Source organism: Bos grunniens, chromosome 10, assembly GCF_055505025.1.
Source record: "Bos grunniens cultivar Pamir isolate PY7600 chromosome 10, Bosgru_T2T1.0, whole genome shotgun sequence".
NCBI classification, from domain to species: Eukaryota; Metazoa; Chordata; class Mammalia; order Artiodactyla; family Bovidae; genus Bos; species Bos grunniens.
In genome coordinates, this window is record NC_141174.1 from 52,576,743 (window position 1) to 52,590,369 (window position 13,627).

The 13,627-nt window shown below is 43.1% G+C and overlaps 1 protein-coding gene and 1 long non-coding RNA gene across 8 annotated transcripts in view; both read left to right on the forward strand.

The window, feature by feature from the left end:
* Positions 1-1,855, forward strand: part of FAM81A (family with sequence similarity 81 member A) — a 151,959-nt gene extending 150,104 nt beyond the window's left edge. For all 7 annotated transcript variants that reach the window (XM_086321264.1, XM_086321263.1, XM_086321265.1 and 4 more), the window contains one exon: positions 303-1,855. In XM_086321264.1, coding sequence (XP_086177390.1) covers positions 303-427 — 125 coding nt within the window. In that variant the 3' untranslated portion in view covers positions 428-1,855. The remainder of the gene's footprint in view (positions 1-302) is intronic.
* Positions 1,856-2,654: 799 nt separating this feature from the next.
* LOC147364535 (uncharacterized) lies at positions 2,655-10,329 on the forward strand. Its single transcript, XR_015134639.1, has 3 exons — positions 2,655-2,963; positions 9,364-9,504; positions 10,182-10,329. It is a non-coding gene; the product is annotated as an uncharacterized LOC147364535 (long non-coding RNA).
* Positions 10,330-13,627: the final 3,298 nt, after the last annotated feature.

Here is a 13,627-nt window from a genome sequence, read left to right on the forward strand (position 1 = left end):
GGGTACGTAATGTTGGATCCTCCCAGTGTTGGTGAAGATAGCTTTGACCCTTGGTTAAAGTGGTGTCTGTCATATTTCTCTATGGTAATATTTCATGTTTCCCTTGGTATCTGTAGGGAGACACTGTGAAACTATGTAAATATTCTGTTTCCCATTAAACTTTTATTCCAGTACTTTGAGAATCTATTGATAATTTTTGCCCAAATCAAGCAGTAGTATCTGCTGTAGGATTTGATACAGCATTGTTGTTGTTGTTGTTGTTTTTTAATACTAACTCTTGTGAAATTTACCCTTTCTTAAAGGGTTTACCGCCATCTATGAAAGCATAGGATCCCTCAGGCAAGTTCTCGAAGCCAAGATGAAGCTGGACAAGGACCAGCTACAGAAGCAAATCCAACAGATGCAGAAGCCAGAAGCTCCCATGTGAAGGGACTCGGGACATGGACCTCAAAGGTGGTTTTGCCAGTGGGGCCAGAAGCTGGATACCTCTGTAGCCAGGCTGTCACTACATTCAGGATTGTTCTATTCATGGTGTGCATGTGCCAAGAAATGTTTTCATGGGTCTAAATGTTTACCTTGAATCTTGAAAACACTCTTCTTTAAAAGGATTACATACAATTTTTACCACTTTATTCCACTTACCTAAATTCAAGTGATAATCCTTCCTTCCCTGGATTTTAAAAGGCTTTTATCCCTTTCATTTTATGAATGAAAAGACTTAGCAGTTTCCCTTTGATTCATGATGCTCTCTAGCCAAGACTTTACTCTTGAAAATGTCATGGTGATTTTTTTAAATTAAGAAACTAATGAATCATCTTGGGAATGTGTTGCTCCTCACTAAATTTAGAGAATGTTTTAATGGATTAGAATTCAACCTTTGAGTCCATATTTGGATTTTATTATTGTTGTCTGTGCATTTCTTATATTGGTTCTCTTCTTGTAAATCTTCTGTCTTTTGTAGGGGGAGGGGATTTAACATTTGGGAAAAGAATCTACCACTTATGCAGTGAAAATAGTTTAAAAATTGATAACTGCCATATAGATTACAAATTAAAATGGAAACTTAAGACAGTTACTAGATAATGCAAGGCACAATTATCTGTATCAGCCACCTAGTTATACCAGGTTTTAATACTGAAAGCTTTTTCAATTATCCACAGCCTATATAGTGATAGCCATATATTCAATAATGGAATGGTGGTAATAGTGTATTACATAATTGATTGTTCATTAATCATATGGGATGTGAAAAACTTTCAAGCTTTTTGATCTCCTCTCTAAATTTTTCCAAAATTGGCACAGAGTGCTAAAGGTTTATATACAATTATTGTAGCTGTATTTTTGTGCCTTGGTTTTATCACATCAGTGCACTGTACCCTATAGAAGTTTTGCAGACAAAATAGAAGGCACAACAGCACATCAGAATTATGATGTAAAAACGGGATCCTATGTATTTTTTAAATGTTTTAAAAATTTTATCACTGTTATGATGTTAATCATTCAGTATCATTAATGGAATAGAAATTCATACTTTTGTATGGTCAGAAAATCAAATTGATACTGCATTTATAACAATGTCAAGAAATGTTCATTTTGAGCAATTTCGTAGATGATGGGTGTTTTTTTTCAATCGCCATATTTGATTAGTCGTTGGAAATTGGCACCAGTGGTATCTGTTCACCTGTATATGTAACAACTAACAGTGAGACACGTGCCATTCCGAACTGTGAGGGTACCCAAGAAAAAGCAAACAGGAATACTTTGAAAATTTTAAAAACTGTTTTTTTGTCTGCCAAGGACTCAGGAAAATTAAAGCATTTTCTATTTTAGAATAAATCGTGAATGAAATCTGTAACTGGCTATTACTGTTTACCCATATAAATTATGCTGCTGAAGTACATAATAGTTTACCCTCAATGGCTTGACAAAGTTTTTTCTTTTTAATTTGTACCTGAGAAGTCATACAAAGAATATGTCATCCAACATATATTTCCTTATTTTGTCACAGATCTTCCCATCTCTATTCAGGAAGACTGCTTCCACTTAACAATGAAAAAAAAAAAAAAAAGTTAATGCTCTTTTGCAATTACAAAGTGAGTTTCTCTTTGTGATCAAGTAACCGTGTTTATACAGTTCTCCTGGTTTAAGCACAGACCAGCACAGACAGCCTCGGCTCCTCAAGCATCTTTCTCCTCTGGGGGCCCCGAGGAGGAGGAATCAGCACACGTCACACCTGGGAGAAGGGGAACTGGCGGGACCAAGGTCAAGGGGTGACCTGACCAGGTGATGCTTCTGTCCCCCTCTCGGGAGTTCGGCGGGGATTCTCCCCTCTGGCTGATTGAAATCACCTGGGCACTTCAAAAAGCTGTCAGTGCCTGGGCTGCTCCCCCAGACCAGCTAAGTCAGAAGCTCTGCAAGGGGATGCAGGCAGCCGCACGCGTCAGAGGCCCCCAGGTGACTCACGTGTTGTGAGTCCCTAAGCTCCACGTCCTCTTTTCACCAAAGTTTAAATGAGAATCAGCTTCCCTGTACTTTCCTTTACCAGAAATTTGCAATAAAAAGAATAAAACTTCCAAATCAATGTGGTGTATGATTCTTAAAAGCCTTTTCGTGGGCGGTAAATTAGGGTAAAATACGGTAGGAAATCTTGCTTCCTGGGGAAACATTTTGGTGGTTGCAGTAAAGTGCTCTGAGTCCTGGCAGAGCTGCTGGGACCTGGAAAGTCACAGGGAGCTGCTCCATCCTTGGGTCTCCGGAGCTCTGGGTGCCGTCTCGTCTCTGAACTAATGGCAGCGGGCAGTTCCCAGCATGTGTGGTATGCCCACGTTGCGACCTTGGTGGGTATTTGTTCATTTAATTATAACAATAGTGCATGGAGTTGAATACTGTTTGTTTCCGCATTTTACAGATGAGAAAACTGAGTCACGTAAAGGCGAAGCAACCTCCCCAAAATCCTGCGGCTGGTAAGTGGGAGCCATGATCCAAACCAGGCAGCTTACTTCCACAGTCTGGATGCCTAACCAGTGCACTCCCCTACCTCTAAAGATACAGCCTTGCTTCCCACATAACTTGGACTTGCCAGACCACTGACTCCAACCCCATCTCTGTGTAACCTTACAGTTCTGCCGTCTTGAGTCCTTTTGCATTTTAATGCTCCAATTCCAAGGGCTTCCCAGGTGGCGCAGTGATAAAGAATCCACCTGCCAATGCAGAAGATGGAAGAGAAACAGGTTTGATCCCTGGGTCGGGAAGATCCCATGAAGTAGGAAATGGCAACCTGTTCCAATATTCTTACCTGGAAAAATTCTATGGACAGAGTAGCCCCAGTCCATGGGGTCACAGATTCGGAGAGCACAGCCCATGGGAGAGGCAGTCTTACTACCTTTGCTTGGTCAGATGTCTTCCTCTGGTGGTTTCAGTGAAGGTGGGGTAGTTGACGCCACAGGACTATAGTATCACAGGCATTTCATCCCCTGTCTTTAGATGTCCAAGGTAGTGGCTCTGTGCATTTGGGGATGGGTTGTATTGGGTGAGTACATAGCAGACAGAATAAGAAAGACAGACCCCTCTAAATTGTGGTCATCCCACTAGGCTTTCAGCCTGAAAAAAAAAAAAAAAACAATCACATACCACTCAGGACATCCTGGGAGCTCAGTGGTAACTATGGGGAGTTTTTCTGTTACTGCTGTGTGACCTTGGGCAGTTCTCTTAACCTCACTGAGCCTCATTTTTCTTATCTGTAGAGTGGAGATTATAATAAAAGAAGGAGCTGGTTTATCACTTTCAAAATGCTGAAGTAATTTATGCAATATTGGGTATCAAGTGGTTTGATGGGCCTGGGGGATTAATATTGGTGGTGAGACAGGAAATATATGGGGGTCCCTGTTTTGGTCCAAAGTGTCCCATTATCTGTGGGGACTGTATGGGCAGTGATTAATCTCTGAAGAAAGTGATATCCTAGCCTGAGACAGGAAAGAACAGTACAACCAGGATGAAGCTGTTAAGATCAGCGTGGGGACAGTCCCTAAGTGTGGGGAAGGGCAGGGCAGATCCTTAAGTTGTTGGTCTTATCCATGGATCAGAGCTGGGAAAGACAGACTCCAGGTGAAGAAGGGTAAAGGTAGATAGGGAGGCTGAGGGTGCAGAGCCCAGAGTTCTAGTTGGGAATTGAAAAGCAGAACAGGCGGGGCTGTGCCCAAGTGGCTGGTTGGCATTTGAGACTTGTTTGTGTATAGATTGTATCAGCCCAAGTGTCCACTGACAGTTGAATGGAGAAGTAAAACCTGGTGTATGCATACAATGAAATACTCTTCAGCCATAAGAAGGGAGACAGTTCTGACATATGCTACCACAAGGACACTATGCTAAGCGCAATAAACCAGTCACAAAAGGGCTAATATCCTATGACTCCACTTGCATGAGGCACCTGTGCACGTGCTCAGTCATGTCTGACTCTCTGTGACCCCATGGACTGTAGCCCACCAGGCTCCTTTGTCCATGGGGACTCTCCAGGCAAGAATACTGGAGAGGGTTGCCATTTCCTTCTCCAGAGGATCTTCCCGACCCAGAGATCGAACCTGTGTCTCCTGTATCTCTTGCGTTGGCAGGTGGATTCTTTACCACTGAGCCACCTAGAGAAGTCAAAGTCAAACGGACAGAGAGTAGCATCATAGTTGCCAGGGGCTGAGGTGTGTGGTGGGGAAAACAGAGTTAATATCTAATCCATACAGAGTCTCAGGTGGGGAAGATGAAAAAGTTCTGGAGTTGGATGGTGGTGATGGTTACACAACAGTGAATGTATTTAATGACACAGAACTGTACCCTTAAAGCTGATTAGAATAGTAAATTTTATGTATAGTTACCACAAGAATATTTTTTTTAAAAAATGGATTCCTCAACCACTGAATAAAGACTTCAGGTAAGAGTGCAACCCTAGCAGTTTTATTACAGTCTCAAAGGAAACAGTGAGTCAGAAATACCCAGCTAAACCACATCTGAGTTTTTGACCCACAGAAACTGCCAGGTAATAAATATGTGCTTTTTGAAGTCACTGCATTTTAGGGTAATTTGTTTTACACAATAATTAACACAACAACACTCAGAAATCTTGACAGAATTATTTTGTGGAAATGTCACAAATTATGTTACAAATTGCATTGTCCACATATATAGTCTCGTTAGTACACTTTCAGAGCCGGGAATGACCTTGAAAACATCAAATGACATATATACCTTATCATGTTTAATCTTTGTAATTACCCTATAAGGTGTGTACTATTATTTCCATTTGTGATGGAGTGATTATGGAAGGTCATACAGCTAATTAGAGCAGGAGCAGGGATTTGAGTCTTATCTTTCTCCAAAGCCCAGGCTGCCATTTTGCTCCAAGGCTTCCAAGGTGGCCCTAGTGGTAAATAACCCGCTTGCCAGTGCAGGAGACATAAGAGACACAGGTTTGATTCCTGGATCAGGAAGATCCCCTGGAGGAGGAAATGGCAATCCACTCTAGTATTCTTGCCTGGAGAATTCCATGGACAGAGGAGCCTGGCGGGCTACAGTCCATAGGGTTGAAAAGAGTTGGACATGACTGAAGCGACTCTTGAGAGACCCTTGGACTGCAAAGAGATCCAACCAGTCCATCCTAAAGAAAATCAGTCCTGAATATTCATTGTAAGGACTGATGCTGAAGCTGAAATTCCAATACTTTGGCCACCTGATGTGAAGAACTGATTCATTGGAAAAGACCCTGATGCTGGGAAAGATTGAAGGCAGGAGGAGAAGGGGACGACAGGGGATGAGATGGTTGGATGGCATCACCGACTTATTGGACATGCTGCTGCTGCTGCTGCTAAGTCACTTCAGTCGTGTCTGACTCTGTGTGACCCCATAGATGGCAGCCCACCAGGCTCTCCCATCCCTGGGATTCTCCAGGCAAGAACATTGGAGTGGGTTGCCATTTCCTTCTCCAATGCATGAAAGTGGAAAGTGAAAGTGAAGTTGCTCAGTCGTGTCCCTTAGCGACCCCGTGGACTGCAGCCTACCAGGCTCCTCCATCCATGGGATTTTCCAGGCAAGAGTACTGGAGTGGGGTGCCATTGCCTTCTCCATTATTGGACATGAGTTTGGGTAAACTCTGGAAATTGGTGATGGACAGGGAGGCCAGGCATGCTGTAGTCCATGGGGTCGTGAACAGTTGATCACGACAGCGATTGAACTGAAGCAAGTTAGCATGCACATGTGCTAGCCGACACCCACAACATAATGTGATTGGTTTAATAATCCCATAGCTTATTGGAATCATAATCCTTTCTGCATCTGTGGTCTCAGTGTGTCTCTAGACTAGCAGCATCGGCATCACCTGGGAAGTTGTTAGAAATGTAACCTCTGGCGCCCAACCCTAGACCTCCTACTGCGTCAGAAATTCTGAGATGGACTCAGCAGTCTACTTTAACTAAAGTCCTGCAGAAGATTCCAATGCAAGTGAAGTTTGAGGATCGCTGCTCTAGAACTGCACTGTAATACAATAGCCATTAGTCACGTCAACCATTTAAATTTAATATGTTGTTATTTAGTTGCTAAGTTGTGTGCAACTCTTTTGTGACCCCATGGACTGTAGCCCACCAGGCTCCTCTGTCCATGGGATTTCCCTGGCAAGAATACCGGAGTGAGTTGTCATTTTCTTCTCCAGGGGACCTTCTTGACTCGAACTGAACCTAAGTTCAGTTCCTGCATTGGCAGGCAGATTGTTTACTGCTGAGCCACCAGGGAAGCCCAAATTTAAATACAAATTAGTCCAAATTAAATAAATTTAAAAACTCAGTTGTTCAATTGCACTTGCCCTATTTTACATGCTCAGTAACCACCTGTGGTTAGTGGCTACAGTATTGCCCTGTGCAGATATAGAATATTTACATTGTCACAGAAAGTTTTATCAGATAGCCCTCATCTACAGCAATAATTTCCTCATCTTTTCAACTGACATCTCTGTCCACAACGCTGTACCTTCATTGGTCAGCCTGAAATGAGCTTTGGATCTGGAATTTTCCTCCAGCCTCATCTTTACAACGTTATATCAGTTGTCCCTGATAGAGATGATTTCCCAGGTCCTTATATGGTTTTGTCTCGTCTAGCAGTTCTGATCAGTAGATACTGCTGCCTGGACTGAGGCAAGAAGGATCCAGAGGCTGGTGCTGGACTCTGGGGGAAAAGCCAACGCATGTGAGCCAAGGGGCAGGGCTGCCACCTGGGTGCTGCGCCTCTGACAGGTTCTCACAAGACATCCCAGGCATGGAGGATGCCCTACAAGAGTTTGTCAGCCAGGGGACTTGAGTGACTCTGATGCCCCCTAGGGAGACAGACCTGGCAGGCCTGGGTTGCCTGCATGCATGCTAAGTCGCTTCAGTTGTTTCCAACTCTTTGTGACCCCTCGGCTCCTCTGTCCATGAGATTTCTCAGGCAAGAATACTGGAATGGTTTGCCATTTCCTTCTCCAGGGGATCTTCCTGACCCAGGGATGGAACCTGCGTCTCTTTACATCTCCTGCATCGCAGGCTAGTTCTTACCACTAGCACTCCCTGGGAAGCCCCTGGCAGGCCAGGAATTAGGGTGAGCCAAAATGGAAAATATGAAGGGACACCAAAATCTCTGTAATTAAGATAAATAGTATGTTAATGCAATGTTTTTTAAAAATCAAAAATAATGCCAAAAATTGCACAATGAACAAAATATGTTCAAACCATGCTGTATGAAGCTATTTTCGATCTGAGGCAGAAATAAAATTATGTGCCCCATATACATGTTTTATGTAATTTTATTAAATATTTTACTTTTGTGCATCATAGTGTTTGTTGTTTTTTGGTTAATTTTTATTTTTAGAAATATTGCACAAAAGTACTATTATCTTTGGGCTGCTCTTCTCCTTACACTTGGTGAATGAGATGAGGGCTCACTCACCTCATCCTAAGCCCGGCCCTGCCCAGATGTCTAGAAATTTGTGGCTAAATTCACTTCTCAATGATTGTTATTAGCTTATCTCAGGGACGTCTAATTGCTTTAGAGGGCTTCTGGTCTGTTTTTATCCCTAACTGTCATGCCTGGTCTAATTTTCAAACTTGTGACCCAGTTTCCTTGGTGATAGGATGGGGACACAAAGAAAGCTAAGCTCTGACTCCTTTCTGAGACTCTGGAGGCCATAGTGGAGCAGGATGGAAGGAGGTGAAAATGTTTGCTCCGTCTCATCACTTGCTGGCATCCTAGAGAGAGCTCGCCACCTGGCCAGCCCTTCACTGTCCTTTGCTGCCTCCATGTGGAGGGAATAGAAACTTCTTTTTGTTGATGAGTTGATAAATTGTGTCTGACTCTGCCACCTTGTGGACTACAACATGCCAGGCTCCTCCATCCTCCACTATCTCCTGGAGTTTGCCCAAACTCATGCCCATTGAGTCAGTAATGCTATCCAACCATCTCATCCTCAGCTGCCTTCTCCTTTTGCCTTCAGTCTTTCCTAGCATCATAGTCTTTTCTAATAGAATAACTTTTGGAAAACCTTGTTTTTAAATTGCAGTATATGGCAATCCACTCCAGTACTCTTGCCTGGAAAATCCCATGGACGGAGGGGCCTGGTAGGCTGCAGTCCATGGGGTCACTAGGAGTCGGACATGACTGAGCAACTTCACTTTCACTATAGTTTATTTACAATATTAGTTTCAGGTGTACACATAGTGTTTCAAAATGGTTCAAGATTATATTCCATTTATGTTTATTATAAAACATTGGCTGTATTCCCTTGCCGTCCAATATATCCCTGTAGCAGCAGTTTGTACCTCTTAATTCCCTACCGCTATCTTACCCCTCCCCTTTCCCCACTGAAAATGAAAGTGAAAGTTGCTCAGTCGTGGCCAACTCTTTGCAACCCCATGGACTATACAGTCCATGGAATTCTCCAGGCCAGAATACTGGAGTGGGCAGCCTTTCCCTTCTCCAGGGAATCTTCCCAAGCCAGGGATCGAACCCAGGTCTTCTACATTGCAGGCGGATTCTTTACCAGCTGAGCCACAAGGGAAGCCCAAGAACACTGGAGTGGGTAGCCCAGCTCTTCTCCAGCAGATCTTCCCAACCCAGGAATTGAAACAGAGTCTCCTGCATTATAGGCGGATTCTTTACCAACTGAGCTATCAGGGAAGCCCATCTTAATTTCTTGACCAGGGATTGAACCTGGGCCTTCAGCAGTGAAAGCATGGAGCCATAACTGCTGGACCACCAGGGTTCCCTGGTCTCTCTCACCACTGGTAACTGCTTAGTTTGTTCTTTATATCTGTAAGTCTGTTTGTGCTTTGTTATAGTCATGTTTGTTTTATTTTTTAGATTCCACACGTAGGGAATGTGTTCCAGTTGGAAGAACCCAGAACCAAAGAATTCCTCTGTGGAAGAGCCCTTGGAGATCCTTGAGCTCAGCTCTCGTCTTCTAGAACGGGAAACCAGAGAAATTAGAAGTAGGCTTTGCAGGTGAGGACGCATGACAGTACTGTAGACAAGCTATAACCGTGATGGTGACTCAGCGCCAACTCTGCACTAGCTGGGATGTGGCATGAATGCAACAGACCAAAACTTCTGCCTTTATAAAGTTTCAAGCCTAGTGTGAGGTGAGGCTGGGGAGAAAAAAGAATAGGCAAGTAAAGGCCAAGCTGGTCGGTTGATGGTAAGGAGGGAAATAAAGCAGGAGCTGGGAATAGGGAGTTCCAGGAAGGGAGGTGCCAGGTGAAGGAGGATGGCCAGGGAAGGCCTTGCTTAGATGCAAAGGCCTGATGGAAATAAGCGGGGAGCCAGGCAGCTACCCAGGGGAAGAATTCACCTCTATCTTCTTATTTTTATAAAACAACACAGTTTACAATTGAGGCATTCCATACGCATCTAGCTACTAATGTGTTGGCTTCTGGCTAAATAGTAGCTTTTTTACCTTTCATGCTTTTATCATCCCTGATTGCCTCATTGTTCCCTATTTGGCTTCTCAGTTTCCATACCGTGGATGACCAATTCTCTGTAGTAAATTCTGTGCATGAAATATTGATCCTAGGCAGGTTCTGTCTTCCCAAATGGTGCCATGCTGACATAATGTGTAAGGTGTAAATTGCACCTGGGATCATCACATGCTCGGCCCCATCATCCGTGTGTTTCTCCTCCAGTGCCATGAAGATCTTTGTGAAGAAAGAAGTGTTCACCCATTGAGATATGGGGAATTCATTCTGGCTTATATGTGGTTTGGCTTGAATTTGGATGTGCTTTTCCAGTGCCATGAAGATCTTTGTGATGGAAGAAATGTTCACCCACTGAGCATTCATTCTGTCTTATACATGGTCTGGCTTGAATTCGGGTATTGAGAATGGCCTGTCTTATAGCCTTTTTATAATGCATTCTGCATCTGCTTTAGCCATTCAGAGAAGAATGCATGATCTGGAACTAAAGTATGTTCATGGTGAGGATAAGGATGAATGCCCCCCAGACCGTGCCCAGGCTAGTACTCCTTAAAAGACAAGATTCCCTTCCCAGGTATTGAGGTCACATTGACTTGCTGTATATGTGCTAATCTATTTCATTTGAAATCTTTAAAGAATATGTTAATACCTCTGCCATCATTGATGTTCTTCATTCTGACAAGATATAAAGCTCTACTGAAAACCATGCTTCTCCAGAGGGCTATCTTTCTTGGTAGAGCCTGCACTCCTGGGCTGTAGTCCTCAGTTGGGCTGAGTGAAACTTTTTTTTTTCTGTTTCTTTTGCAGATTGTCGATTGAGTATTTGCATCGACGTTTGGAACTTCCAGGCTTGTGCTCACTGATAAGCCAATACCACCTCTATTAGCTGAGATTGTTTGAGTGTGTCCCACATCATGCTGATCCTTGTATCTACCCAGAAGTCTGGACAGAGCAGTCCCTCTGTCCCTGCCCAGGTCTGCCAGCAGTTCCCTCAGCTGAGCACTCTAGAATCTAGCCAGGAGCTGTCCAACAGCTGCTTGGTTGCTTCCCAAACCAGGTTGGACAGGGCTATATGCTGGGTTTTCTTAAGTACGAACCTGTGAATAAAAAATATCGCCTGCCATATCAGAATGTTGCAGCGATCAAACCTTTACATTGCATCCACCCAGAAGATGAGCCCTGACATTACTCAGGAAGGAGGCCCAATCCCCCTCCATCTAGCAGTTAGCCACTGCAGCTATCCTTGTCAGCGCACCCCGAGGAGAGTCTGGATAAGAACAGAATACTGGCTGCAGATAGCTGAGATGCATAGCAAAGGAATGATTTCAAAAAGCCCAGGCTTTGTATCTTCCCATATGTAGAAAAGTGCTAAATTCCTTTGAGATACCTGGTTTTCCTTAATTTACAGTAATGTTTTGATGTTCTGATTACCTGGTCTTGGTTGCAAAAACTCCTATATATCCTGGCTCCCCTCCTTGCCTCTTTGGAACAGCCTCTCAGAGTTATCTGAGATGTTATGTCCCAGGCTTAAGTCCTCAGTTTTGTCCACCAAATGTAACTCTTGGGCTTCCCTGGTGGCTCAGTGGTATTTCTCCTGCCAGTGCAGGGGACACAGGTTCGATCGCTGATGCAGGAAGATCCCATGTGCTGTGAGAGGCAGCTAAGCTCTGCCACAACTACTGAGCCTGTGCTCTAGAGCCAGGGAACTGCAAGTACTGAGCCCACGTGTTACAACTACTGAAGCCCGCATGTCCTAGAGCCCGTGTGATGAGAAGCTGGCACACCACAACTAAACGGTAGCCCCTGCCCACCACAACTAGAGAAAACCCCATGCAGCAATGAAGATCCCGCACAGCCAAAAATAAATAAATCAACACTTTAAAAAAAACATAACTTTTAGGTTGTGGATCTTTTTTTCAGTTCACAGACCTCAGCCTCGTCTGCTATCACCACAGTTCTCAGTGTCTTCAGACACATGTGGGTGTTTGGACCAGTTTTCCATCTCTAGGTTTCACCCCAAGAGTGAGAAAAGGGATGACATGTTTGTTAGCTGTCCTTTTTCCTCCTCACACCGCCCCCCAACCCCGGGATGAAAGAGAGGGCTGTGCTTCCTGTTTCTGCTTCCTATGCGGACCAGGTCGCCACTCAGCCTCATCTTCCTCACTCCAAGCCCTTGATGGTAGAAGGCATATTCTTTCTGCGCCATGGAGGCCAGTTTGCTTTATGACCAAGTCCATGGCCCATGCTCCTACTAGGAGTTAAATTTAGAAAACTCTCTCTCATAACAAAGCCTGGCTTTTGAGATTTGTCTGGGTGTTCAAGATAGCTATTCTGGGTTTCAAAACTTAATGTGGACTGCTTTCTCTTGGCGTCCTTGCTATCACTGTCCCAGTTCCCTCTTTGGCCAATGGATACTTCCGTAGAAGAGGGAACAGGTGAAATGCAAGGATATGCAAAGACACGATTACTAAATTAGCTAATTTCAAAGTATTATCCCATTACATATACCTGGATATACTCTAGACTTTGATCTACTTGAAGGCATTGTCACATTTCCCCAGATATCTCAAAATGTCTAAGAGAAGTCAGATACTAATTATGAGAAGATGTATGGATTTACTAACTTTTTTGGCTTTCTTATGTTGTCTCCCATTATAGCAGCTCCTTGTAGGGCAGCTTCCTACTCTAGATTAGTTAGAAATTCCAATGAGTAGTTCCAGATGGGCTAGGGTCTTTGATGAATGAAAAGTGAAATGAATTAACTTTAATGTACTTTAAAAATTTATTTATTTTTGGCTGCACTGGATCTTTGTTGCTGTGCGTGGGTTTTCTCTAGTTGGCAGCACATGGGCTTAGTTGTCCTGAGGCATGTGTGATCTTCCTGGTCCAGGGATTGAACTTGTGTCCCCTGCATTGGCAATGGATTTTTTACCACTGGACACTAATGAACTTTTAAAAAACTAATCTTTCTAAAGGGTTTGTGTCTGGGCTAAAATTCTAAATGGAAGGCAAAAATTTGGGGGATCAACTGTATTAGTCATTCACTGAGCACTTACTCTATGGAAAGTGTCTTTTGCACATTATCTCATTTACTGTTATTTATGAACACTGTGAAAAATAAATTTTATGGCAGACCTGTCTTAAATAGGCATTCTGAAAGCCAGACAGTATAAATTTCTCTGGCTCAAGAAGAAGAAATCATTTCAGCTCAATCTCATTTTGGCTCTTTTTCTAACCTGTAGAAATTATAGAGCTATAAAGTCTATTACTAGATGGAACAATAGGTAGATTTTAAAGAAGCAACAAAGAAAAACTGACACCCCATAACTACCACCCCAGCCCTCAAATTTCTTAAAGAATGATGACCTGATTACATGTATAGGACTTTGTAATTTACAAAACACTGTCTAAAATACTTAGCCCTCATAATTCCCCAGAATTACTGTTACTATTATTATTCTCATTCTTAGATAAAGAAAGCAAAGTTAATCATTTTAATTGAACATCTACTATGTGCTGGACACTTTAAAATTGTTTTTCGCATTTATTTTGACCACAATCCAATGAGTAAGAGATTACTATTTCCATCTTACAAATAGGGAACCTATTAATAAACCTCAGAGAAGTTTGGTCAAAGTCATACAGCTGGCGAAGGA